The 27,763-nt window shown below is 40.3% G+C and overlaps 1 protein-coding gene across 1 annotated transcript in view; it reads right to left on the minus strand.

Annotated features, from left to right (window-relative positions):
• Positions 1–27,763, minus strand: part of LOC117494760 (cadherin-7-like) — a 78,682-nt gene that overhangs the window by 9,057 nt on the left and 41,862 nt on the right. The window contains 7 exon segments of the mRNA XM_034145716.1: positions 1,203–1,451; positions 3,457–3,574; positions 12,965–13,086; positions 14,860–14,996; positions 16,036–16,289; positions 18,744–18,931; positions 20,754–20,921. Coding sequence (XP_034001607.1) covers positions 1,203–1,451; positions 3,457–3,574; positions 12,965–13,086; positions 14,860–14,996; positions 16,036–16,289; positions 18,744–18,931; positions 20,754–20,921 — 1,236 coding nt within the window.

Raw genomic sequence — 27,763 nt, forward strand, 5'->3', positions numbered from 1 at the left:
ACCTATATGCTGTAATTGCATTGACGTTAACTGCTAATGAAAGCATCAAACTGAGCTGAGGTCATTTTCTTTTAGTTGTTACTCAATTGCTGAACTGAGGACAGGGAGCTGTGGTGGAATGTAGCCAAGTACATTTACTAAAGTACTTAACTTAACTAGATTGTTACCATGACATTTTATACTTTTACTTCAACACATTTCAGAGCCAAATATTGCACTTTATATAAACTACTATATCGAATATACATGTATGAGAATTTCCATTATAGTTTGGGCAATTTATTTGTAATACATTTGTATTGTATTTTTTACAACACAATAAAAAAGCCAATTTTAAAACAGCAATAATAGAATTGGTGTAATTTAAATGGGTGTTTGATTACTTTGACTTCTGATATTTTGAGAACCTTTTTGCAAATGATACCTAATCCAATAAAGTGGACCTATCATGCTATATTTGAATAATATAGTGTAGGACCATACCTATATAAGGCATATTTATACTTTTTTTTCTTCAAAATACCAAACAGATCATGCATTTTAGCCATGCCTCATTTTGCTCAATTTGACAATTTATAGCTCTGTTTTTGCAAGGGTTGATTCTGTGAGCAACAGCACCATCTACTGGCCTGGCATATGTACTACAGCGTCTCCAGCGCTTTCGAACGGCAATGGCCGTGGCTGTCTCCTCCTGATTGGTGGAGTTGGCCCAATAGCCGTAGCGCCACTGTCCTGACGTCAGGACAGTGTTCAAATCTGGATCAGTTTTTATCAGATCCGTTGCAGCCCCTTTTTTAGAGATTTGGGTATGGAGGAAAATAGAGAGGGTTGTGTTTTCTGACACTTGGTGAGTTCCCTGGAACACCGGGGACACATATTCATGTATAAAAGACGTACAAAAGTGCATTTTGCATGATAGGTCCCCTTTAAAAGACTCTCGTAACTCGTACTAAAAAAGACATGCTGTCTCATTGCTACTTTTACTTCAGAAAATACCTGTAACATTTCTTCCACCACTAGTGAGGCAAGCAACACCATGATCAGACAGTTTGTAAAGAGCTATGTTGGTGAGTTACTCAATATCTGACAGGGACAGTGGCTTAACCTGCAAAAGGAACACCTCTACAACAATGATCACACCGGCCTCTCCAGCAGCATGGGAGTGTTTGTTACCTCTGACCCTGAGGCCGTATGGATCTTACCGAGAAGTGTGATGATGCAGCCCAGAATAGCCACGAGGGCCCCGGTGCTCAGGCCGGTCGCAGTGTAGGCCACGGCTCCACAAGACAGGGCCACGCCGTCCGAGTCACAGTCACACACTCGCACTGAGAGTGTGTTTGTGCTGCTCAGGGCGGGACTTCCACTGTCCACAATCAACACCGGCAGCCGATAAACAGGCTGCTCCCGCCTCCTGAAACCACTCCTCTTCGTCAGTATGGAAGCTGTGTTGTCTGCAGAGAAGAAGGAAAAACATACATCGGTCAGACTCCAAAAGAATACCTTGTAGCTATGTTTAATTTGCATGTTTATTGGCTTCAAATGAACAATGAAATGCTTATACATGACTTGCAAGAGGCTTCACTACATGATGTGATGCTTTGGTTATGCAGTTTGAAATGATTTGACTATTAAAAGCAGGAATGCCAACAGATGGTGTCATTAACACGATTCATTATATGACACACTGTGGCTTCTCTCCCTGGTTGTGACCACCTGTTGGCTAATAACAGCTTTGGTTTAATGGTAATAATCATATATAAAATCTTGGAGTATGAGAGAGAAAGAGGCAGCAAGAGAAGGGAAAACATGTCATTACACCAGCTAGAAAACAAAACATTTTAATTATGAAAACACTGAATGCTCTTTCAAGTTGAGCAGTCAAAGTTGTTTGAGTGATAATCAGATAGCGCTTTGAGCAAAAATGGTCACATTGGTGAAGAAAAACAGTTGGTTGGTAACACATATGATGTGTCTAAAACAAAACACTTTTATTGTTACATAAATATATCCAACGGTGTGGTCTTTAAATGAGATATTCAGCTACAGTACAAAATGTTTCCCTTGTGTCACGGCTGAACAGTGTTAGAAGTTCTTCATTGACAGATTTGAGAGTGCAATAACTGTTCTTATTCAAATCTGCCAGAAAGAAAATGAGCAAAGTTCAAAAAAGTGCAATTAGCTATAACTCTTGGTTATTTGCCTTAACCACAATCTCTCTTGGACAAAGCTATCAAAAACAGTTTTCCAGCCAAGTTGTTCTTAGTCTGCTGAGAGGTTAGCGTTAAACATCCAGTTCATCATATAACACAGGTTAGCACTCACACTGATTACTACCTGCTTCCTTTGTGGAGCTCAAACAAAACACTCATCACGGGGCATTTACCTCAGCGAGTGTTTCACTTCTGTATGTTCTTTAAAGCAGAGGGAGGCCAGCGTAATTCTTATGCTCTCGAGATATGCAAAGTTCTCCTATATGAGGAGCTCATTTTCTTCATCCGCCCACCGCTTGGCGTGTAGGTGGTGAGCAAATCATTATGGTGCAAATCATCAGAAAGTTTGTTTTTGCATTTGATGAACAATTACAAAATAAGGGGAGTAAGGGCATTGTCATTGGAGAATGATGGTTTCATTTGGCACAGCCAGGCTCACCGGGGGGCACCAGTTACTCTGAACTTGGTCTCCGGAGTCAGATTGCAGAGTAGATTGTGTCTCTGCGCAGGGCAGATATAGAGAGCCGAAAGTGAGCAATGGCCAAAGTGTCAATTGCATTGCTGCCAGGCACAATTCGAAAGTAAGTAAGCAGCAAATAGACCGTACCGTACTTGACCAACACCCTTTACAGACTCAAAGGCGCCCCTGGCTATTTTCTCTAGGGAGGTTTTGCTTTAGCAGCTTAATGCAGCAGGGTTGATCTCACACGTGGAGCTTTGACAAGGACATAGACATTTAGTACAAGTTCAAATTGTTGACTTACTTCTGCAGCGAAATGGAATAAAGATTCTTTAAGACCAAATAGCAATTGCAATTTATCTGCGATAGTATGAGTGTTTGATGGAGTATAAAGCCTTGTCATCATATCACATTCTTTCAGTACTTCCCAGCAGTTTACACCAACAGTTGTCTGATTGTAATCACTGCTCTATTTCATAGTGCCCATTAAAAGATCCCATGCTAATGAGCTTTTAATAAAAGTGATTGGGGACTCAGATCCACAGTCTTCATTTTGTGCAAAAGTGTTTTCAAAAGACAAGTACAAAAACGGTTTGTTTGGAATATATTGACTTGATTTGTCTAACTGCTGGAGGCTTCATATTATAGATTGGAAAAAAACAAACTATTCCCAACAGTATGGTAGAGAAATAATGAATATCGTCTGAAGTCTTCTTTTTGCCTTTTTGACTTTCAGATGTCTCTGTTTACAGGCAATATTAAGGAATATCAAAATGGCGGCTGCACCTTTGTTATCTCGCAGAGTGAAGTTGGGGTTGCCGGCCACAGGGGCAGCGAGGGCGAAATAAAAGCGATGGCCGCTCAGAGGTTCGTCTCTATCCACGGCACTGATGGTCTGGATCACCTGAGGACAACAACAACAAGACATTTGAGATTAGTGACATGGCCGAGATGTATCCCATCTCACTGGCTGATGAGGTGTTAACTGAAGCTTTAATGACAAGTGTAAGGAAAACATTGTATTTGCATCACTTTTCACTTACATTTATTTAAAAGGCAGCATCAATCTGTTTTAAAAGGCAAAGCAGAGTGTGAGTGAGCTGAAGAAAATGAGCTTGATTCTGATTGATTGAAAGATTTGTTTTACAATGTTTGGCTGTGCTGTTGTGTCGTTTATCTCTTCGAGTACAGTAAGTGCATATTTGGCAAAGGGCTTGGCAACCTCTTAGGATGAAGTGTATTTTCTTTTAGGAAGTGATTTCTTCCGAAGCAAATCATTGTCAGGCGACTATTTTCTCTGTCCCAGCAACTAGACCATAACATCCGTTTAGTGAAATAATGGTCCGACACACAAAAACAACAAAAATGGATTTTCTGTTGCCTTACATTGTTCCTGTGGGCATTAACAACAACAACCTAATGTTTTATTTGTTCCACTGACCACACCGTTTTTTTTAAATGAATACCATGATGAAATGGTATTGATGTCTGATTAAGGTACAAAATAAAGATATAAAAGTGACGTTTTCTTGTTACTCATCTCTGTTTTTTGATAAGAGCCATAGCCCAATAAATGAAGCCATTTTAAATGAAACATAAACATTAGCACTTTTTATCAACAAATAAATAGAATAGTCATTTTTATAAACATATATGTTTTCATCATCCAAACGCCAGCTCAAGTATTTCCCTTTACACTACAATTATCTTCAAAACTGAAATATTACCAATGTTATGTTTTTAGTCAATATTACCCTGGATTCACATCATAATTATCATACAAACTATAATGTGTAATTATAAAAACCTTGTATTATATAGGTCCTTTTCAGAAATGTTAGTAACGCTACCCTCACCATAGAAACAACCAATCTCTACTTCTGCTTTGAAAAGTATTATAAAAGTAATTCGAATCGTTCAATAACATTGTATTCAAGAGGACAATTAAAGGGTTAATGAACATCACAAAAGGAATCTAATATCTAAAGCACATGGCATCGACCAACATATAAATAAGAAAATGCTATGGGAGGTCAGTCCTCTGACTCTTGTTGATGTTCAAAATAAATGCAGTCGGGCATTTCTACTTCATTATTACAAGTTGGAAAATGACTCATGATAAGAACTGCTCTTGCCCGAGGCGATGCCAGACAAGCATTCATAACTGAGAGTTAAACAAGTGAACGCCATTTATTCTGTCCCACTTTATTCTGCCTCTGAACTCAGGACTAAACAGTATCTTCCTCACTTTATTATACAGCCCTGTTGACAACTATAAATAATGCAGGAAATCAAATTACAAAATAAACCAATCTATTTACACCCACCAGCATGTGCTGTAATGACTTTTTTATTCAAACAAACAGAAAATCAACTTATCTCTTTTTAGCCAAAGAAGAAAACCAAACACTAAGCTTTAATGTCTTCTAGGCAGCAGCACTTAGATTCAGTAAGAAGGGAGAGCAAAGGAACATCTCACTGGGTACATGCTGTTCAGGAGGAGCATATCACACACAGACATGCCACATGGACGACACATGATAGCCACCGAGACGGCCATCAAAGTGGGAGTTACTGCAGCAGTGTCCTTATACATTTAGATCAAGCCTCCTGAATCCTTTGTAGGCAATCTAGAAACTCAACCCTGTGACAACTCACACCCATGGACGGGTTCCAAGACATTCTTAAAAGCAATTCACACTAAATTATCACATCTCACAGCCCCAAACTGCTGCGCGTCAAACATCAAGACATGAACAGAATTATAGAAAAACATTTTTTTTTTTTTAAATGTGGCGAGGAAGAAGAAAAAGTCAATGATCCATCAGCGCTGAGACGTGGATTATCAGTCGTCAGCAGTGATGAAATGCTTCTGGTTACAAGCTGTCAGGTATTAGGGGTTGGTGTAGGTGGTACACGCCATCCTGCCAATTATTAAAACTGGCAAGCTGGGGGGGGTGTTCATGAATATTTGACTGTGCTTCTTAACTAAATTACAAATATTTGCTCTTTCATCAACAAAAGTAATCACAAAGTAAGCTTTTTCTTTCTACTTGGTATTGCAGCACAAGGAGATTGTATATGTGGAGCAGGAATGCAAAGAGGTTATCTGCTCTGGTTCAGGAACATTTGGGATATCTGTGTGTACAGACAGAAATGATGTTTGTGTCAGCATCACATCGGCAACACCAAGCACCGAGCACCTGAACACGCTCGGCTTCATATCATGAAAGCTGCCATTGATTCTGGGATCATAATAACTCATATGCCTCTCATTCTGTTATGGAAATCTCACATCTGATAGAAACCTTTCTTTGTGGTTCCGACGATGAATCCTATACACAATCTGAACCCTTTGATGTCCTTTGAATATCGCAGATAGATTCGGAGCTTATCTCTAGGAAGGTTTCCATTCCCTCTCTGCTGAGGGAGAGGACTGTAAATCATCCTTAAATCAAACACTTTGTAATGTATAATGCCTTTCATTAGTGTGGCTCTGATGCAAGGCCTTCCTGAGAACCTTTGCCGGGGAATTCTCTAATGGGTTGAGAAGCAGACAGGAGGAGAGAGGCAGAGATGTACACATAAATTCTGCCTGAAAGACATTAACGGCAGCAGCAGACTGGTGCCTGTCGCAAGGCAAGACTGAGGAGGCCTATGAATCACAGAATTAAAGGTTTTTGGAGTTTACACATGGCTGCGCGTCAGATCAAAAAGGATATAAAAGGACAAAGGTGTCTCTATTTGTCGCTTCGGAGGCGGAGGAGTCGGAGAATGTGCAAACAACAGAGGCATGCTCACACATTTCCATACACGTTCATCTGTCCTGCAGAGATTGTCAGCTTGTAGTGACTGGCGGTGAATTTGTAATTCAAATCTTAAGTATTAGATACATCTGCTGTGTATTAAACATCTTTTGGAAATCAGTACAGGCAAGAGAGCCTGAACATTTAAAATACTGATAACTGTTTGGGTCTTAAATAGTGTCCTTAAACAGCTTTTCCCAACATTTTGACCTGTGTAGTTGATTTTTGATTTGATTTGATTCATTTCGAAAGTGTAAAACAATAATAAAAAAAATAAAAATAATAATAATTAAATGAAACATGACAATTATTATACTTTACAAACTTAAGCAGTGTCAAATTGATAAACACAAATATTACTGACTTACATATGATATATAAACAAATGATCTACGTAATTACACATCCGAAAAGGGGTTCTTTCCCCTTCTCCCAAAAACTAAATTATTAACATATATATATATTTGTTTTGAATTTTTCTTGATGTGGTATGACGATTATGATCTATTAGCTGATAAACAAACAGATACAATTACATTTAGAAAATACATTTTGCAGTTAAAGATCAACTTCATAATCACAAAACAGTTTCTAAACGACCCTCATATCTGCAAAGATCTTCTATTGACCTGGTTCATTTATTGATCAAACTATTAACTTTTGACCTGTCATCAAAGGTTGCATACTACCAACCTAATAGTTATATTGCCTCTCTCTACTGAGATGGGTTAGGCCGAAAAAAGAACAGTTAGTGTATGATTTTGATTTGTTATTTATTTGCACCATTGTTTTTGATTGTTTTCAGCCAGTTTGCAACAGGGGGCATTTATGCTTGTGCACAGGACAGGGAAACAGCCTTGGATTTATGATAGAAATGTTTTTGTAGAAAAGTAGTGAGACGGACAGTAAATCTGGAGGGGGGGGGGGGTGGACAGTCTTTCTCCAGAATCGCATCACCTCCTATAGGTTAAAATGCCGTACGCCTGTTTATAACGGTCTTTCTACCGTCTCAAACTACAGAAAAGGTGACTGAGCATGTAATGTGTTTTTTAACTTCTTTGTCTTTGAATAATTCAAATAAATAAAAGGGTCTATTATTATATTTATTAAGCAAGTGATGAAGTTAGAAGGTGTGGAACTGTTGACAGATTATTTTACACCAACTCAAAAGCAATCAACACTTGTTTTTCGCAATCCAATAACTGCAAATTACACCTCTTTGTTATGTTGTACCGCACGCATCAGTACCTGTACTCTGCACAATGAGATTTAAGTTGAACATAAATATAGATGTAATTATTATTATTATAATGGGATAAACATTTAGAAGGACCATTACACATTTGAGCAGGAATGCTTATCAAACTACTAAACTGTGGTTTTGTGTTGAGTGTAACTGTAGATTTTAAGTGATTCGTTTTTTGTAGTTTTATTAACTTAGGTATTAAAAATATGTTTGTAGCACAACTAGTCAAATTCGGTTCCTCTTTATTTGTAATTGATCAGATATTTCCATACTAAAACATTTTTTAAAAAGAGTCTCGGATGCTGCATGACCTTAAACTTTCTCTAGTCTTTAATCTAACAATACGGAGTCTGTATTTTGTGATTGAAGACTTCAGTTTAGTAATTTGGACACACATTTCTCCAGACACCACATCACAAGCATCACCTGGACGAGCTGAACCCTCACAGACCAAATACTCATAAATAACATCCTGCCAACTAAAATGTGTGTCTTCTCACCTGGTGCGATTCAAACAATTAGGATTTAATTCCCCTAAACACCTGAAGTATCTTAGTGAACTACAATGACCATAATTCATTGCACCTACGACACGAAGCATCTGTGAGCTGCGGCGTGTGTGTGCCAGACTCTCGCTGCAGAGACACTTAGAAATGTGGCCTCTATAATGAGGGAAGAAATGTCAGCTAATGTAGCATGGCTAGACTAAAAGGCTTTGGTGTGTGAAAACATTGAGAGATAACGAGCCTGAATAACATTTTCCCCTCTTTGACACCAGCAGAGTAAACTCTCTGCATTTTAAAATCCCTGCAACTATACTTATAAGAGTTGTATTGTCTTAAAGTGTAATTATCAGAAAGTCAACCGGATGAGTCATACGTCAATATCAAGCCTTGAAAGTTGGGTGACACTTGTTGCCTTGGCGATAGCTGGGGTGGGGAGGAGGAGGGTGGAGGCGGAGGTGGCCGTGCGTTTTTCACACCCTTTCTGTGACATAGACGCCCGAAACATCACCCACATGTGACACCCGTAACTTTGTGCAGAGGGATCAACAGCATTCACACATCCTTTCATTACTCACACACACACCATTTGATATGACAATCAACACATGTCATGTTTCTTTATAACTCTCATTTTACATTGATTATCCAAATCCTTCACTGATTTGTTGGCAGGATCCTAACAAGCCCAAACTGCTGAGGCTGAAGTGATCTTCTGGTGAGATCTGACTTCCCCATGTCTGTTTTTATAGAACACACATTATGATGCCTTGTACGAGTCACTCTGCACCCTGCCATATCCGTTTTCATCTCCCACCTTGATGCAACACCCACATTATAATAAACTGGTAATTTGGATGAAGACTAGGGGTGTGAAGGAAGTGCTCCTTCTTGTTGTGTGATTGAGGTTGACAGTGGAGGCAGTAATTAAAAGGTGATAAGTAAAGAAGTAAAGTAGGTTTGAAAGTGGGGGTGGGAGAACCAGAAAAGTTCTTTAAAGTCGTTCGTGTCTATATTTAAATTGGTGTTCATACAGGGCAGATATGTATAGGACTTGTTAGACGGAGAATAGTTCAATATAATTGGATTTTTTATTTGCTGTGAATATTCTTGGACCATGTTTTGTTTGTGAGATGTAATAATCATGTGTTATAAATGATAACTCCGATAATGTACACTATAACCTGAGCCATGTGTTTTTACACCATATTTCTGGCATCATTATAAGAATGCAGAATTAGCTTTTAGCTTCCCTGTTAGCAGTGAATTCACGAACATCAATCCCTGGATTCCTTTGATACTGATCAAAACCTAAAAAGTGTGAAAATTCTCAAGCAACGTTTTTTTCTTATGATTCCTCAGGTAATTTATTCAAAGTTATTCGCAAAGAACATCGAGGATAATGATATGCTTGTCAAGTATAAGTCACACTGAATTACTAAAACTATATGATGTCTGATTTGAGTCATGACTCAAAGGTATAGATGTTTGAACCAACATGTTTAGAATGTCTCTTTCTCGTCATGGCCCTTCAACTCTTTCACAGTTTGAAAACCTTTGTTTTGGACCAACTAACATTCATGAATCTCTGGAGGACACTAAGCCTCCCCAGGGAGGGGCAGTGGAGCAGATTGGGGGCAGCAGAATGCCAAGTCCACTCATGTATGTAATGGCTACACTGAAGTGATTGTACAAAGACCCCTCCCTCCCTCCCCTCCCCCTCTGTGCCATCCCCACTGCTGCTGCTGCTGCTGCCCCCTCCACCCCATCATAATATCAATTAATATTATGGCAGAAGACAGACGCACCGATGATCCGTAACAAGTGGCATCTCTGGAGAGAGCCAGTGCCACGAGACGGCCTTAATTAGGCCTGAAAAATGGCAGGTTATTCCATCCATGCACTCCCTGTTAATCTGTGCTACAGAGCCACGGAGTGAACCCCGGCCCCAACTGGCAAATGTTATTATTTCATCTTTTCGCAGCTGTGGATAAGCCAATGGGCGTGACAATCAGTGGGCGGCCTAAGATTTTCAAGTAAGCTTTACAGGGAAGCACACACTGTTAGTACAGCCAACTGCTCACTTCTACAGCCGGACAGAGAGTGCACAACAGGAGCATTCTCATTCATTAGGACTAAGGGAGATGGTGGAGCGCACATTTGACAGGTTACAAGTCCACCCAGTCTGTCTGCTAAGAGACAGCAGACACCTAGTTGAAATTCAAACGGGGTTTCACATTCAAATGTCAACCTCTCTCCTTCCCTTTGCTCTGTATGTGTTTTTGGGTGTAAATTTCATCATGAAATTTCCATTTTGTCTGCCTTCATTATTCAGTCTGAAGGTGCAATCCCACCGGTGCATTTGAGTGTTGCCTAAACAGAAGGCTGTATTTGAATAGGATTTAATAGGAACTGGGATCAGTGAAGAGCCGAGATGAGAACACACACTTCTTGTCGAGGGTAGTCATTCGCTCTGACATAAGAAAGTTAAGATGATGCAGGAAGTTAGAAAGAAATGCAGTTTTCTCATGTGAGCTAAAGATTTTATGTTTGATTTTAAGATCATTCACATCGAGTGGCAGCAGCTCCTATTCACCACTGAGTAGTTTCTTTTTCTTTTATTTATTATTGTCTTTAATATTGTATGCATGCCTCTTAATTAATATTGAGCTACTTTTGGGTATTTTGCTTAACAATGCCAATTTCCCCTCTGTTGGACAAATAAAGGTATTCTGATTAAACACATTTCAAATGTCATAAATTAAAATACCTTATACCATATTTGTATAACTGTAATTTTGGTCTTTATTGCGTTTATAAGAAACATTTTACGATTCAATCAAATTGACGGGTGATTTTCAGATATTTCACAGGTGAGATATAAGAAAACGCCAACATTGGAGAGAGAAAATACATTTTCTTACCCAATGCTTGTTTGTATTTTAGGATTTTCCAGAACTTAATTTACATTTCATACTATATACTCAATAACATCTGGCTGGCTGTCTTTTTGTCAAATTCCCCAAGTCATCAGTCAGATTTCTTTGGAACATTTATTTTAATTTAAATATAAGTACACATGTGGACACACACAAGCTATTAGCATGTACAAACTAGCTTGTGGCTAAAGCAGCTAATTGTATGACTGCACCACTTATCTACATGTACAACAGTATTTGATTGCACGTCTTCCCAGGTAGATGAGGTTAGAGGCCTCGGTCCCCCACAGCCCCTCTCTTTACAGCAGAGTAGCTCCTAGCTAGGGGACCTCACAGCTCAGCTATCACTGGCATTGAGTAAGCAATCTGTCTGCTTCAGCTGAGTAATTACAGATTTGCTGTACCTTTTCCTGCTGATGATGCTGTCATGGACCCTGGATATGTCCTGGGGGCCGGTATGATTGTTGGAGAATTACTTAGTTTCAGTATTGTCATAGGCTGGGTGCCATAATTTATTAGGCGCTAGTGGGGAGAAATGCACAAATTAACTGTTGCATTTCCAAGTCAGTGCAGTACATGTTTGCTAGGGTTGCTCTAAATTTGATATCACTGAGCAACAACACTCATCTCGAGATAAGTGGCAACATCGTTAACCAGAAATAGACATTCAGCTGTGGTAGAAATTCATTCTTTAATAATGATTGGAACGAATATGGAGGCAATGTGTATTCCAGCAAGTACTCTGTGCCCTAAGGCGAGAATCTGATTACCGGTAATTACATTTCGATTTCGCAATATCTAGAAATACCTTAACGTGGGTTAAATGATATGTACTAAACCTTTTTTCGGTTATAAATCTGAAAAAAACTAAACTGCTACAATCCCAGAAAGCTTCACCTGTAAGGCTTCATATTGTGGTCAAGCATCATGCACACAGAAAAAAGCACTCGTGAAATATAGTCTCTCATTTTTGCAAATGAAGTCGTTTGCTATTTTTGTTCACCCTCCCGTGAGCACGGTGACAAACAACCCTGAAATAGGAATGCAAATAACATATTTAAAAGGGCCTAATAGCCATTCTCCAATACAATGCATCATTCTGATCAATTGTACTTATTCAGGTCTACACGCCTCCTCTACCCTTCGCCTCTGATTGTATTTTCCAAATGCCAAGAGCAGACGAATCGCCGCCGCAGACACACAAGTCATTTAACAACAATGAGGCCAAATGCTAAAGACAGGGAAAATGTGATGCATGGCTACAGCTTCTTTTCTTTCCTTCTTTTCCTCAAACACACAATCTTAAAGCCCTCAATTCCCTCTGGGTTCCTTTTTCATGATTTTGCGATGCATTTTCTGCATGGCTGCCCTCCATGGTGATCGTCTTATTACACAAAGCCTCAGAATGGAAAGTCAAACTGCAGAGATCACCAAACCATCCCAGCATGAGGTATCGCATTAGGCCATTATATTATTGTGGATTAAGACCATAGGCACCGTCATTCATTTAGTTTGCTTGAACAGTATGGAATGAGAGTACCATTTATAACAAATGAAAACACCTACAATACCTGCTCTAAAATCTAAAGGATGTGTCTCATACTAATGATGCTGGAAGTTCCCGAAAATGACCTCAAGCTGTGAAGTGGGTATGTGCACAGTGGACTTGTTTTGAGGAACAAGAAAGAGCTTTAATGGCTTAGAAAGTCAGCAGGCTGTCTTTGTGAGTCAAACTTGAAGCATGGACAGAGAAAAGGGAAGGAAAGCTGGACCGTGTGCAGAGATGTGTCTGTGTCTTACCTGTCCTGTCCTGGCGTTTTCACACAGAAGAGTTTCATAGTCGATGGCAAAGACCGGGGCATTATCATTTATGTCCTGCACCGTGATGAGAGCGATGCCTTTCCCAATTTGGACCGGGTCCTCTGAAAGATAAAGGGAGAAAAGGAAGACATGTCAAAGCAAACTTTATTTTAAACACTTTAATCCTGCCTTAACATTCCCTTGATGCACTTGGCCAAATTATGGAATATTGATCTTTTTCATGTGTTTTAATTAATCACAAAGGAGGAGGACAAAAGTGCTGCTGTAATGAAATATGCAGTGTGCCATCCCTACCAGCCCTGCTCTGGATCAGCCAAAGTGATTACACTCGGTGGCGGCTTGTTGTCGTGGGAAGGCTGTGTCTGTGGACGAGCCATTCTGCACTGCAGGCTTCACGCCTCTGTCTGCCTGACACACACTGATGGTTAAATGGCTACGTCTGAGTGCAGGATGATGATTTAGCCTGGCGTCGCCGCCCATGCCGGCAAGAGATGACGCGATGACATTCGGGCCAGGCTGATTTGATGGTGATAAAAAGGACGTGTGGAGCCTCGGGCCACAGGCTTCTTGTCATTGCCGTGGTCTGGCCAGAGCGGATGAAATTTGAGTGACTGCAGCTCAAAAGCACAACATCCTATAACCCGAAGAGTCCTTCACTCTCTCCAGTTACAAAGAACCTATTTACTATAAATACTGTCATCAGCCATACAGTGGATTTCTTAGCCAGTCCGTGAACTCAAAGATGTTTTCAGCTGGAAACAGCGCCCGAGTGTCACTATGTGTCAGAAGCCAGTACCTCATGCATGAGGGACTGTTGTGACATTTCATATGGCTATTATTATATGCCTTCTCTTTGAGGCTATATCAGGCGAGCGCTCACACTATGAAATCAACAGAGAGCTGAGCCTGTGTGCTTTTCGATGTAAATAAAAACACACCTTTGAAGCAAAGAATGATACGAAGGTTTTGAAGACAAATGAATACCATTTCACACAGTGTGAAGATGTGAAGGCAGAGGAACTGCTAGGCTGACAGGCTGGTTGTCTTTTTCAACTTATACAGATGTGACGCAGCTGTCGAAAGCGCTCTGCCGATCGGGCGCTGATGATTGTTGTCTGTTGTGTTTGCATGATCGCGGGTGGAATGATATGGAGGCTGGAGGGGGAGGCATCAGTGTCCTTTGAGACATTGAGAGATGAACAAATAGGCAGGCGACTCTTCCTCACATCACATTAACATAGTTCACCCGAGGGTGAGGTCACTCACCCTTAGTCAGCATCTTGTCTTCACGACGGTTGGACACATGGAGGTCAAAATGACCGTCCTGTGCATGAATTAACATTCCCCAACAGCCCTACAACAACCCCAACAACTGTTTCGCCCTCTACACAGAGGGCTATTGGACATTAAGAGGATAAGAGGATAAGAGGACAAATAGTGTCACCCAGAGAGAATGAATAAAACCTCAGTTCCTAGGAAGTATTGGAACCATTCGCTGAGCTTGGATTTTTAAATAGAGGTAGAACAAAGCAGGCTTACATTCTGTTTTATTTCTTCGGTGGAAAACTGACTGTTAGCTAGCATCCTCAGCAGTTTGTGATTTGTGAAGACAAGGAAATTAACCAACAAAGTAATGCTTACATTCAATGTCTTACTACTGTGGGTGTAAGCTAGTTAGCCACGCTAAAACACTTGTAACTTATACCTTTTACTATTGCTTTTGTGTTTTAGTTTTTTAATAGGCTTAAAAAGATACCATCCCCTCCAGATTGAGTATACTAGGTATGAATCTTATTAAAACCAACAAGGCTTTAGCCAAAGGTCAACTCTGCCTGTACAGCAGATTTGAGAGTGTATGCTGAAGGTACACTTACGGCTCTCGATGGCCAAAATGGTGAGGTTATGGACCATGTTGGCCTCTCGGTCCAGAGGCTTGGCTGTGCTGATGACCCCACTTAGAGCATCCACGTTAAAGAAGCGCTCCAAGTCGGTGTTTCGGTCAATAGAGTACCTGGGAGAAAAGAAAAAGCACAACACAGCCGACATACGTAAAAAGAATACGCTTTTTGATAGAGGTATTGATTTGACATGTAGGTGTTTCTTTCAAGATTATGCTATTTTTCTTCCATCAAACTGTGCAGCAATATACAGGAACCACTTTTATAAAACCTCAATGTATTGTGTTCACAATAAGAACAAGATATAGGATATTTCCAAACAGTATTAATGAGTCTGGATTGTAAATTCAGAAATGCAGCAGAAATTGTATGAGTGAAACAAAACCCTATTAAATGTTTATCAAACTGAGGTCTGTCTGCTTGTCCCTCAGCACACAACACTGATCAAACCCTTTCAATACACAGCAACTCGTATTACTAGAGAAAATTACAACTTCAATTAGCCTATATCCAAAGGGTATTATTACAATGTAATTTGACTCTTGTGGCTGCATTAGTTCCACAATAATTTTAATTTACAGCAGATGTAGTGAAATATATTGCAGACGCTGATAACAGTCACAAGAGCAAAAAGAAGCAATTTACAGCCACAATGGTGCAGTAATTTGATTTTCTGATTAGGATTACTAACAATCCTAACAGACCAAGCATGAATACCATACAATATTCATTCAATTAATGCAAAATAGGAGGGGATCTCGAGAGTGACACTGCACAGATTGGTATTGTGAGTGCTTGTTTTGAGTCATAAATGCCACGATACAAGTGTTGTATCGCCTTGACCCTTCGGCAGAAATGCCCTTCTCTCATTCAAGATGGCATTTCACTTTTGCAAATTCTGCACTCTTTGGCCCTCCCACCATCTGGCATTGTCTTTGCAACATCCATATGGGGGACCTTCGAGGGTCTATGGATTCTGTGTTTGCAGAACATGTGGAGTAGTTAAATGGATTGTGAAGACATTGGTATTCTTTATTGTCTTTTCAGCTCTGGAAAACTTTACCCAATTATTTATGAATGAAAGAGTTACATAACAAAAGATATTTGACATGTAGAAATACATTTACGGAATAGTAGACCGATCGTAAGTACCTGATGCCTTTGTTGGAGTTGTCTGGGTCATGGGCAGAGACCCTCCCAATTGAGGTGCCCGATTTGGCATCTTCTGAAACAACCATCTTGCTAAGCGGTGTGGAAAAAACGGGCGGCTCGTTCACATCTTCCACTGTCACCTTGACTGATGTTGTGTCGCTAAATGGGCCCGAGCTCAAGAAGTCGGAGTCAATGTTCCTGTTTGTGGCCTCGATTCTCAGAGAGTAGCTGCTCTTTGTTTCAAAGTCCAGAGGCTAGAGGAGACAGAATACACAACAAGTGAGAGATGTTCACTTTTCTCGTCAAAAATAAGAGAGGTGGCAGAACATTTTCAGTTCTTTGTTGTTTGTACTTGAAGAATACAATGCTAAGGCTATATCACTTTTTCATTCAGTCAAGGTTAAAATAACAGTTTATATAAATGATTCATACAATGCTGAGGTCCAAAATGAAGATCGGAATGGAGAGTCAGACTTATAAAAAAATCATTTTTCTGACAGATTACAGTTGAATTGTATCTTGAAAATATTGATTTGAAGAAAGGCGCACAACAAGGTGAAAAGCAGAAATGCTTTCTTTTGTCTGGGTTAACAAACTACTCTTTGCAACATGCTGTAAGATACAGCAGGACAACATGGAATTGACACATTCATTGTCAGAGACTTTCTGCGATGATGTATTTGCCCGTGTCTTGTGCAAAACAAACAAAGGATCAAATGGGCCCATCTGACAAGAATGGCTAGTGTCCAACAATGGCTGTGCCTCTCCTACAAAAGAGCTGCAGCAATGAACTGTCACATCCATGTGGCCGTAGGAGGCCATTTCAAGTCTTCAGAAACCATGACATGTTAAGTGTGAGCCATGAGCACTGCAGCATCCTAAAGTGAGGCAAGAAAGTGCAACGGATTTCCTGCGTAAATAAATAAGTGGTTTGGTTACACATTTAACTTGAGATGGTTTATTCATTCATGTAGGTGGGTATAGCATCCTGGTTTCCATTGCGAGAGGAGTGCTTATTTTGAGTGTTAAAGTCTCTGTTCCCTTCATCATCCTTACAGTGGTGTCTATACTCTCATGAGCAAGTCCGGAGCTGTTGTGGTAGTAAACCTTTGATTGACCATGGGATGTTAACTTTAATCTAATGTGTTGGATATCGTCAATACTGATTTGCCATTAGTGATTACCACTCAATCTAAAGGTGCAGAAGAAATCATGAAAGAGGTTTGTGAGTAAAGAGGAGAAAAGGGAAACTCAAAAAGGCATTGTACTTTATATCCTTCAGTAAATTACCTTTGTGAAATTGTATCATTATTTTGTTCAGTTTATTATAACCGAAGAATGAGTAAATCATTGTGCGAGTGTGTTACGTGCCGTAGTGGGTGCTTGTGGGTGGGTGTTTGTGTGTGTGTGTCTCTCTCCCTTTCCCCCTGATTGTCTCCCTCCAGGTGCAGCCTCTTGCTCAGGTGCTCCCAATCCCCAATCAGGGCCTCCATAAAGGACCTGAGAAAGGTGGCAGTCGCTCTCTTCCTTCTCCTCTGGCTGCATGTGCGGCATGTGCAGCATGTGCAGCATGTGTAGCATGTGTCATGTCTTTGTGTGAGACCTGTTGGGTTAACTTGTATTTTGCTCATTGTTAGATGTGCTCCAGTTTACCTTTGGGTATTGTTTAATCTAGTCACTTTCTTTTAGAAGAAAGTTGTTCTGAGTTACCTTAAGTTTGTTTTGAAAATTGGCTGGTGAGCCTCTTTTTCTTTTGTCAATTAAAAGACCATCTTGTGGCTTCAGAAATCAGTTTCCTCTCCTCTTTTCTCTCGCCCAGTTATTTTATATTTGTGTTACTTCCTTTTGGTACCCCTAGTCCAGGAGGTAACGTAACAGAGTGGTACAATCTTTCCCTAGTTTTACTATCTTACACATTTCAAAATATTTCTCTTGCAGACAAATCCCATGAAAAGAGCAAATCTCTCTTTAAAATATCTGACTCAGCCCCATGTACATTAATCACTTCTATATACCGTATATTTATTCATAAATATATCGTTTTATTTTTTTTAAAAGCAGTGCACCGCAGTTCTTAGAAAATGTTACTGAGATAAAAGTAAACAGAATATTTTCATCTGTGGATGAATACACATTTGGTGCTCTATTCTATATCTAGAATGGTGTGTGTGGAATGAATAAATATATTTCTCTGCCTAAGTTCATGGTTATATTGGACCAAATCATCCTGTGCTAGAGCGTGGCTCATTGATGTATTTTTGACAACAATGGAGTTATGTGGCATAAAGGATTCAACAATGTCAAGCTGCACTACATGTTAATACGATCAATACATTGTTGGTATTCATATCCTTGAATATTTCACATTGAGTGTAAAAACGTCATTTCTGTGGGTTGGCTACAGATTAGTAACATTCTGGAGAAGAAAGAATATAGTATTGTGAACATGTGGTGTGTCTGTAAGTATGCAGGTAGAAAAAGGGAGCATGTGGAACAGTCACACCGCTTCAATCAATATTCCAAGCAATATTGAATGCCACGCCAGCTGCTAAAGTACAGAGCTTTACCCAACAGCCAGAACATTTCGCCCTATGTCTCACTGACTTTCAGGAGGGAGGGTGAAGTACCATTTATGGGCAGAAAGTCATGGTACGAAGGTTTCACTTTCTCAGGCTGTCTTCATTTGTATGTGTTTTTATATGCAGTACCTTCAGAAGGATGACGACCCCGTCTTGTGTGTTCTCATCTGTTGTAATGTTGAACATGCCAGGCCCGTCGCCATCCATCAACCTGTAGTCCATCTCTGCGTTGGAGCCCATATCAGCGTCAGCCGCTTTGATTCTGGCCACCACAGATTGCACCGGCAGCGACTCCAGCACCGTGTACTGATAGTTCTCTGTAAGAGGAAAGACAGGAGCGGATGTTGGTAATGGATGTGTTCATTTCACCGCCAACTCACCTTCAAGCAGCTCAGCTTTTCTTATACCCCCTTCAGCTTTGATTCGGCTGTGTGGCTCCTCAATAATTGTATGTTTCATAACACAGACAGGCAGCAGAGGTGGCACAAAGCACTTCGCTTTAACTCCATATTGCAGTGTAGAAGGCAACAGAAATGTGAATTATACAAATGAGGTAGTACAAATCACTGTTGTCCCATTTCTACAGGTTTAACAGCTGAAGGATTATATGTATCAAATTATAAAACTCCCTTAATGCTGTCGGGATGTAATGGGGAACCCCTTGGAACAAAAAAGACAAAGTAAGAATTAAAAAAAATGAATGATACTTAGATCCCTTTCAGAGGATGGGATGAATTGTCCACTTGAAGATTCTATTACACAAAAAGTCTCCAATGTGTTCCCTTAGCTTTTGTGTGACCCTTCGGATTTAAAGTGCTCTTATGAGAATAAAGAAGGGAATCATATTCATAATCATAATCTCCAGAATCACCATGACAGAGCTCATTACGAGACCTTTCTGTGTTCCTCACGTTGTCTCCCTCAGCCACCGTCTAAATGCTAATCTGCCTGACATTGTTTGCCGCCATGTAATCTTTATAATGGCTTTTTAATTTGCCGTGGAATAGCAGCTCTTTAAAAGACCGAAGAATTGCTTTCCTTCCCTCCGATTTGCCCATGCACCTACCTCCTGCATGAGCCTGTCCTCTCATGCAGCTAACCTTGGCTTTCCTTCTCTTCTCTTCCCTCGTTTCTTACAAGGACTAGCTATAGCTTCTGCACTCTCTCTCTGCTCTGATGCTCAGTGATGGTCTATCGACTCTGACCCATGACCCTGCGAGCTCCACAGCAGGAGCTAAAAGCCCAAACTCCTCCAATGTCCCTTTTTTTCCACAGTGTGACAGCACTGGGTTTAAACGGCATTGATCACTTGTTGTGCAAGTTTAAACCTTTCTTCCCCCCAGGGGCCTGCAAATTGACTCTGCTTCATGGCAGTCCAGTGGTGAGTACACCAGCTAGACAGGGGTTGGGCTATCAGCGGTAAACCGATTGCCGGAGCTTCGGATTATCATGAGAGGCACCGCATGCCTTTGAATCTTAAGGCTGGGCCTGGAACCCATTTGCAGCCCGTGAAATAGGCTGACAACAACAAAACGGCGCTTGATTGATCCTAGTATCGAGCGTCGAAGCATTCCCCAGCTCTGATGAGAGGAGCACACCTTGCAGAAAGGCTGCTTTTTAATTTAGACGTAAAAGTCCTAATGTTTGCCAAAAAAGTGTAGGGAATTTGCCAAGATTAAGAGAGACTGGTGTTTGGACAGCAGTTAACAAAGAAAATGGATGGGATGAAGTTAAATGGTGAAGATTTAATGAGTGTGTTTTGCTTCTAAGATTTATGAGTATGTTAACCTTGTTCTATCACCTTGTTCTTTGTTACAGATAAAATAGCAAATCTAATACTTTCAAGTGATTGATTTTCAAGGGTGGAATAACAGCCAAGCCTTTTCTTTTTAGGCCACCGCTGCATTCATTGCATACAACACAAAGTATGTCTCCATTTGGTCTGTGTTCAAGTGGTTTTCAGCAGTAATGGATCTTTTAAGCATAATTCAGCTGGATCAAAAAACAAATGTGAAACACATATGCAAGCAGGTGGTTGTATTGTGATTGCTGAGTAGCCTAGCTGTTGAAAACATTGCATGTACCTTACACAACAAGCTTAATCAACCCTGTAGGGACAATCAGGAACAGGAGTCTTACTGTGAGTGAAGCGAGGCGGGTTGTCGTTGACGTCAGTGAGCGTGACAGTAACAGAGGTGGTGCCGGAGAGCCCCCCCATCTGACCGACCATGTCTTTGGCCTGGATGACGAGCACATACTGGTCCCTCGTCTCCCGGTCCATGTTCGGCAGAGCTGTTCTGATGACACCTGAAGAGAAAGACAGAGGGTCAGACATACTGTTCCCACAGATTAACTCAAGTCCCCCTTCATCACCCTTTATCATTTCAATATATCATTTTCAAACATTTATTTAACGTATGTAATATGCTTGATTTAATGAAGTTAACACATTATCTATTACCTAAAGGAATTACCATAAGCTTTCTAGTGTTACTGAATCAACATATGGACATTTAACTTTTAAATTAATCACATCTGGTTTTAATTATTTAAGCTAAACACTTTTTCCAAATCCATGTTTATAATGGTAATCATTAAAAGCCTTTAAGGCCTCCAAACATACTACAGGCTGCTCTAAAAGTATTTTATTTGTCTAAACATTATGAATTCAGACTGGAAAAACATGTTCACGTCATCTTTTCAAGCAGTGATCATGAAAGCACATGACTTGAGGTTAATGGGTAGATGTCCATCGTGGCTGGTAGCTTGTTTACACTACAGCAATGAACTGTGAGTCGACTGTTCCCTCAAATGTGCTTTCAATCCAAGTACTTTAATCTGGCATATGATGAGGTTAATGTTAAGACGCTGTCAGAAAAGGGAGCGCATCCAAGGGGACATTTTAGCCACCAGGGAAGGCATTATGTGTCTGTCCTCCTGTCATGATTGATCTGTCATCAGAAGAGGATCAGAGATGTGACAACACTGGCATCAAATGACTGGCATTTCTCCGTTTGTGCACGAGCTGCTGTAGAGACAGCTTGCCAAGATGTGACAACCATACACAAATACTCGAAAGGTTGTAGGGAAATATTTTCATTAATTACATTTTTTTTTTTATCTCAACTTTATCTATGGACTACAAATGCAAAGAAAAAGTGCACTAATCCCTCAAAAGCAATCACTGTTGCTTTCAAAGTTAATGACTTCCCACACAATGTGTTTCTTTCATTAAATGGCACTTATTAAAGATTCATACAGAACATGGAAGATTTCTCATTATGGAACACACAAAGACACAGCACACACTTTCTGAATAAATAATCATTTTTAGTTGCTTTATCGCATTCACAGCCTGATTAAGCAGATCAAAGCACGGCTCTTGCTTAGAGTTAGCACCTGGAGAATTTATCATAATCCTTCAAATTAACCAGAGATTTGACATGTAATTGAAGTCCAATCCCTAGAGAAAAGGAAACATTCTAGAATTCACAATCAGCTCTGCCCTTGACGAAGAATAGATGAGGAATCACCAAGAATGGTTTTAGGAAGACATTTTTCTGATAAATCCCCAGCAACTATGTATATAAGGTTTATTTTTGATTAATTGTTATAATTCTGAAAAAGGTGCTTTTTAAACGAATGTTAAATGCTAAATAAATAAATCTCCTCTGAAGATTTCTTAATGATTACAATGTGGTCCACACACACACACACACACACACACACACACACACACACACACACACACACACACACACACACACACACACACACACACACACACACACACACACACACACACACACACACACACACCACACACACACACACACACACACACACACACACACACACACACACACACACACACACACACACGCACACACACACACACGGGGGGTATTTGCAATCAAACCCAATCCAGCAACTAAGAAGGAAGGACAAGCAAATCAGGGAAAGTGGGTCGAAGGACCTCAAGAGAAAAATGAAGATGCCTTTGACCGTCAACCGCAGTCCTACTTGAAAATAAACAATTCCATTAAGTGTTTAATTTTCTCTCTCTGCCATCATTTATTAACGTCATTATAGTCCCTCCAGCTGAAAACTGTTATTGGCTACTCTAACTAAATGGCTCAGTTAGCTAAATTATAGTGAGCTGTCTACTTTCTTTTTTTCCAAAGTCCCTGCCAGTGGGCTTACAGTGGGATGACGGTGGTCAATAAAGCAATAATCTTTTGCTGTTGCTCTGCAAAACATGCCATTTCAGTCCTGTATGGAATAATGAACAGTGGTGCTGTCTCGCAACAGTGGGGGGAAATAAAGCTACCTTTCTCTCCTTTAGTTAAACCTCAACAACATCTGTTTTCTCCTTTTATACTTTTGTACCAAACATGTAGGCATCTGTCTCAGTGTTGTGGATATTCACCCATCTGCTCTTTCGTTATCTCTCTCAGTCCTCCGTCAATCCTTTCATAACTTCTCAGGCTGCTTCCTCCCGAAGTGTAACCTCACAGCCAATTAAAGAGCACCACCACTGCTCCGGGGCCTGCAGCAGTGACACCTGTGAACCCTGTTTATCACCAAAGGTTACTTCAAGCCTTCAATCCAGCAAGGCTTCCATAATGCTTGCTTGATACAAACTGAGCCAAAACTTGTTCTGTTCTCTCCTACATACAACATGGCCATAGGGACAAATCAGGCATGTCTAGACTTGAAAGAGCCATCTTTAAACATCTGGCAGAAGCAAAACTAAGTAGGAAGCAGGATAATGGTTGGATTATAATAGCCTCTGCAATGAAAATGGCTCCTAAAAGGTGAAATAAAGTAGGAAAAGATGTTAAGCTTTTGCAGACAGTAGTGAGACAAATGAGTGCTCTCTCCAAACCATATAGGCTTCACAGACAATTGATATACTTATTTAATATCAGTGTTGGAGCCTTGGCTGGTGGTTAATGATGCCATGAATCCTGATTCCAGCCCCCTAAAAAACAGAGACATGTTTCTGCTCCCGCCTGGCCAGAAGCACACATACTTTTCACCGAGCGACACCACTAATCCACACGGCGCTGTTTGCAAGACTGCTGTTTGTCTGCTGGGTGCCAGCCTTCCCCGCTCTCTATCTCTGTTACCCCGTGCGGCGCTGGTGTCATTCCTGGGGAGAGGCGATGATTAAAATCCTCCTGCTGCTATCACGGCACGGCCTCGCATTACGCCGTTGACTCCATGCCTCCGGTGCAAAGCCTGACGCATTGTAGACCGCACATTTATCTAGCTGTCTGCGCACCACTGGCGGCAGACGGGTGGGCCATGCTCCCCCGCTAAAGCCCACATACTTGACATTTGTCTTAGGAAGAGGAAATAAAAAGTGCTAGACTTTCGGAGGAACCCCCTGGCTCTGCGTGTAGCTATGAGAGGTACTGATGAAGGTGATGAACACTTAAACATGAAGGCTGCAGTATGTGATTTGCTGTGACCCTAAGGCAGTCCGCTTACCAAGAATACATCCCATAACACAATAACAGGCCATACAAACAGGGAATAAAACCTCTAGCAAAGGTGGTTTATTACTGGGTGACGTTACAACAATCATGCTCTAATAACTGGATACATAGTCCGTGTCAAGGGGCCACAACACAAAGGACCCAAGTGTTATACACAATATGTTTTTCTAATGTTACGCTGCGTACACATCCAGGTGGTGCTTGCTTTTGGTGATTAGAATTGAAAAATTGCACCATTTTTATATTACAGGAGTCAGCCAGATTGATATCTAGCCTTAAACTGAATGGTTTCGATTTAATGCAGTCGCAAACACAACAGTCTTTAACAGTCTGTATGTTGTCTTCTCCTGAATGTTGTACTTATCTCATTGTACCTGTATAATGACAATAAAGGATTCCATTATTCTATTCTATTCTTAACGGAGCCACAGCAACACACTTTTTTTTAAGTAATGGTATAAAGAAAGGTCTAAAAAAAGCCCATGCTTATATCTTAATCACAGGCTCATCACAGCAAATCCTTCTCCCCCTGACCTGTGCGCCAACATTTCCAACGTGATGATTGCACTGGGATTGAACCTGGCCTTTTCCTTTATTTCAGCGATTTCGGTTTAATTAGATTCCTAGTCTGAGATGAGACAAAGCTGGGTCCGCCCAGGCCCCTCTCACCTGAATGCCTGTCATATTCAGATGCTCTGAGAGGCAAGCCGTGTCACATCTTAAATACCCCCTTCAGAGTGTAATTAATCCTCTCATTCAGGCACCCTGCATTTTCCACTAACTAAATTCTTCTCTTGTTATTCCTGCCATTGAGGCCTGTGAGCCTGCCTGCGTGCGTGGCAGTGTTAATGTGCGCGGATAATTGTCTTTAAAGGACTTGCCATATAGCCAAGGTGTATGGAGCTGCAGGCAGCTGTTCAAACCTCCTTGAGCCTGCCATCAATTAGAACGCAGTCCTTAACAGCTTTTACAATTTCAACATCACCTTCAAACTAAACTACAAGCTATCAATCCATATATATCACCGAACACTGTCTTAACTGAGCAACTTTAGGCGAAGCAACTTATGTATTTTGCCCACATTATGTATTACCCGGAAGTTATTGGAGCTATTCAGGATTAAGTACTTTTCCCAAAGGCACCTTGTAGATTCAATTCGGGATTAAGAAGCAGAGTTGTTAGGCGAAAGAGAGCCATGATGCAACCAACACCAGGTCACAGGCATCCCCCCCCTCCTGACCATTAGCCCTCTGCCACTTAATCGCTATTGCAGTATTGCAATTCGGAGCTTAGAGTGTATCTCAGCCCAGGCACTTTGTCAAAGTCACCCTCTGCTCTGGCCCAGGCGAGAGCTGCAAATGGGACTAATTAGTAACTTGCAAAGACAGAATCACAATGCTCATCCAACGACGCTTAATCCAGGTCTGCTGTCTGAAAAGCTGGAGTCTCAGCCCCAGAGTGCACTGTGAAAGATACATGGTATTGACATTATGTTGAAACTAACAGTTACCACCAACAATGGGCTCCCTTTCACAGACAGAACTGAAGGCGGACATCATTTTAATCACCTGTAATGATTATACTGCCATTTAAACTGAGACTATGTGGCTTTTTAAATAAACATTACGACATTACTTACGTAGAAAACAGCTAATTGCAAGACAGATTAAAATGGACAACCAAGATTGATTGATTGTTTTTTCTGCTACAGCCCACTTTGTCTGACCAGTACTTTACAGTATATAATGTTAACTTATGCTAGATAATGTTGTAAAACTCTTTTACATGCCATACTTTAACATTTCAATGTTACTATTACATCTTCAAAATCAAGGCAAATAGTGTCTCGATCTGGGAACTACCACTTGTGGCCACTGATAATGTGAATAATTGATCATCTAAATCTTTAAAGTTGGTAACCAAAGCTGTCAAATCAAAGTTTTGGAGTTAAAGGTACAATATTTGCATACAGAAAGAGTATAATATAATAATATATAAAGTATAACTAGCATAAAAAGGTACTAGCAGTATTATATGATTATTTACTATATAAGTATTTGCATTTTGTACTAAGTACTTAAGTTCAAAATTATTTTGTAAAAATCCAATCAGTGTGTTTTTAACTGTTCATTTAAAGCATAAAGAAGATCTTCAGAATGTGCTCATCTTGGAGGTTAAATACACAAAGCAGTATGTGCTTTTGAAATGAATACAGGATATAAATTATATTTATGTACAAGCATATTTTGTGTTTTTGCAATTAAAGTGAGAGTAAAATTGTGTCAAGGTGCAAGGACACACACTCTTACATTTGAGGATGCAATGTAGGTCTTTTTAATCACACTGAGAGCTTAACAAAACAAAATAAGACTGAGATCAAAAGGACATTTCTGCATGGTTTTAAGTATGTACATAGAATTCCATGTAGCATAAATTACCACCGGTTATAATCACAATCCACTGCAGAACACAGGCCACTTACAGTGAGCAATCATAACCCATTAAAGCTTTTTGAAATATCAACCTTGGGGTTTAAAGAATCCACTTAGCTTAATGAAAAACACGTCAGCAACCAAGGAGTATGAGCTCTGGTCATTGAGCGGAATGTCTCTAAGAAAAACATGATATGAGAGAAATGGCTACTTTATGGGCCAGACAAGCTGTTTGAACATCACCTAAGTAAATGTCTGCTCTCGCTCTAATTGGTATTGGTGTCATGAAGTCTCACTTTAGTATCATCGAGAATCGGGTTCAAGTGTCCTTGGCAAACTTTGTTAAAGATCATTGAAGAGCCAGAGGCAAGTGGTTAAGTTTGGATCAGTCACTGTTTAAGAAATGACTGCTTGGAGACAACATGATCAATGAGGCTCATTTTTCAGTCTTTGGTGATCATTCAAATGCATCTTAAAATACAAAATAGCAAAAGCAAGATCAGTTGCTTTTAGATTTGAAACATTTAAAGTGGTGGGATAATTTTTAGCAAATGTGAAAATCACAAATAAATAAAAAGGTTGTTTGTAAAAGGAAGTTAAAGTTGGTGACACAACAGGATCTTTTTTACAGGAAGCCAGCAGAGCATTTTTCAGTGGCTTAATTTATTTATTTCCCAAGGTAGTTCTTCTTGAAAGGTAACCAAATTAAGATGAAGACAAAGCGAACCGCGTGAACACTTCCTAATATTTCATTCAATTACATGTGTGTCTAATACCTTATCAGGGAGCAATATGAGGACGACATTTAAAATGAAATCTATTGAATAAAACTTCTAACAACACATACTTTAAAACAGTAACAATGCTGCTATAAGCCTGCAGGATTTCCCCCTCGACACACAGCTCTATAAACTGTGTTTTTACCCTTGGTTGTTATTAAGGTGTTCAACAACATATCTTCCCAGTCCCACATGGAGTCACACGTCTCTGACAGCCGTCCATGTTATTCAATTCTGACATCCATACTGCATCTCGTAACCATGAGATTCAATCGCCTTCTGCGTGGTCGGAGAGAGAGCCGAGTAAAATGAGTTGTGGTCAGGAAGAGATGGGCGGCAGAAGGCTGAGGCTCTGGCAGGGGCTGCGTCTGGCTGCACATTTAGGTGCGTGTGTGTGTGTGTGTGTGTGTGTGTGTGTGTGTGTGTGTGTGTGT

The sequence above is a fragment of the Trematomus bernacchii genome, unplaced genomic scaffold, assembly GCF_902827165.1.
Source record: "Trematomus bernacchii unplaced genomic scaffold, fTreBer1.1, whole genome shotgun sequence".
In the NCBI taxonomy this organism is placed as follows: Eukaryota; Metazoa; Chordata; class Actinopteri; order Perciformes; family Nototheniidae; genus Trematomus; species Trematomus bernacchii.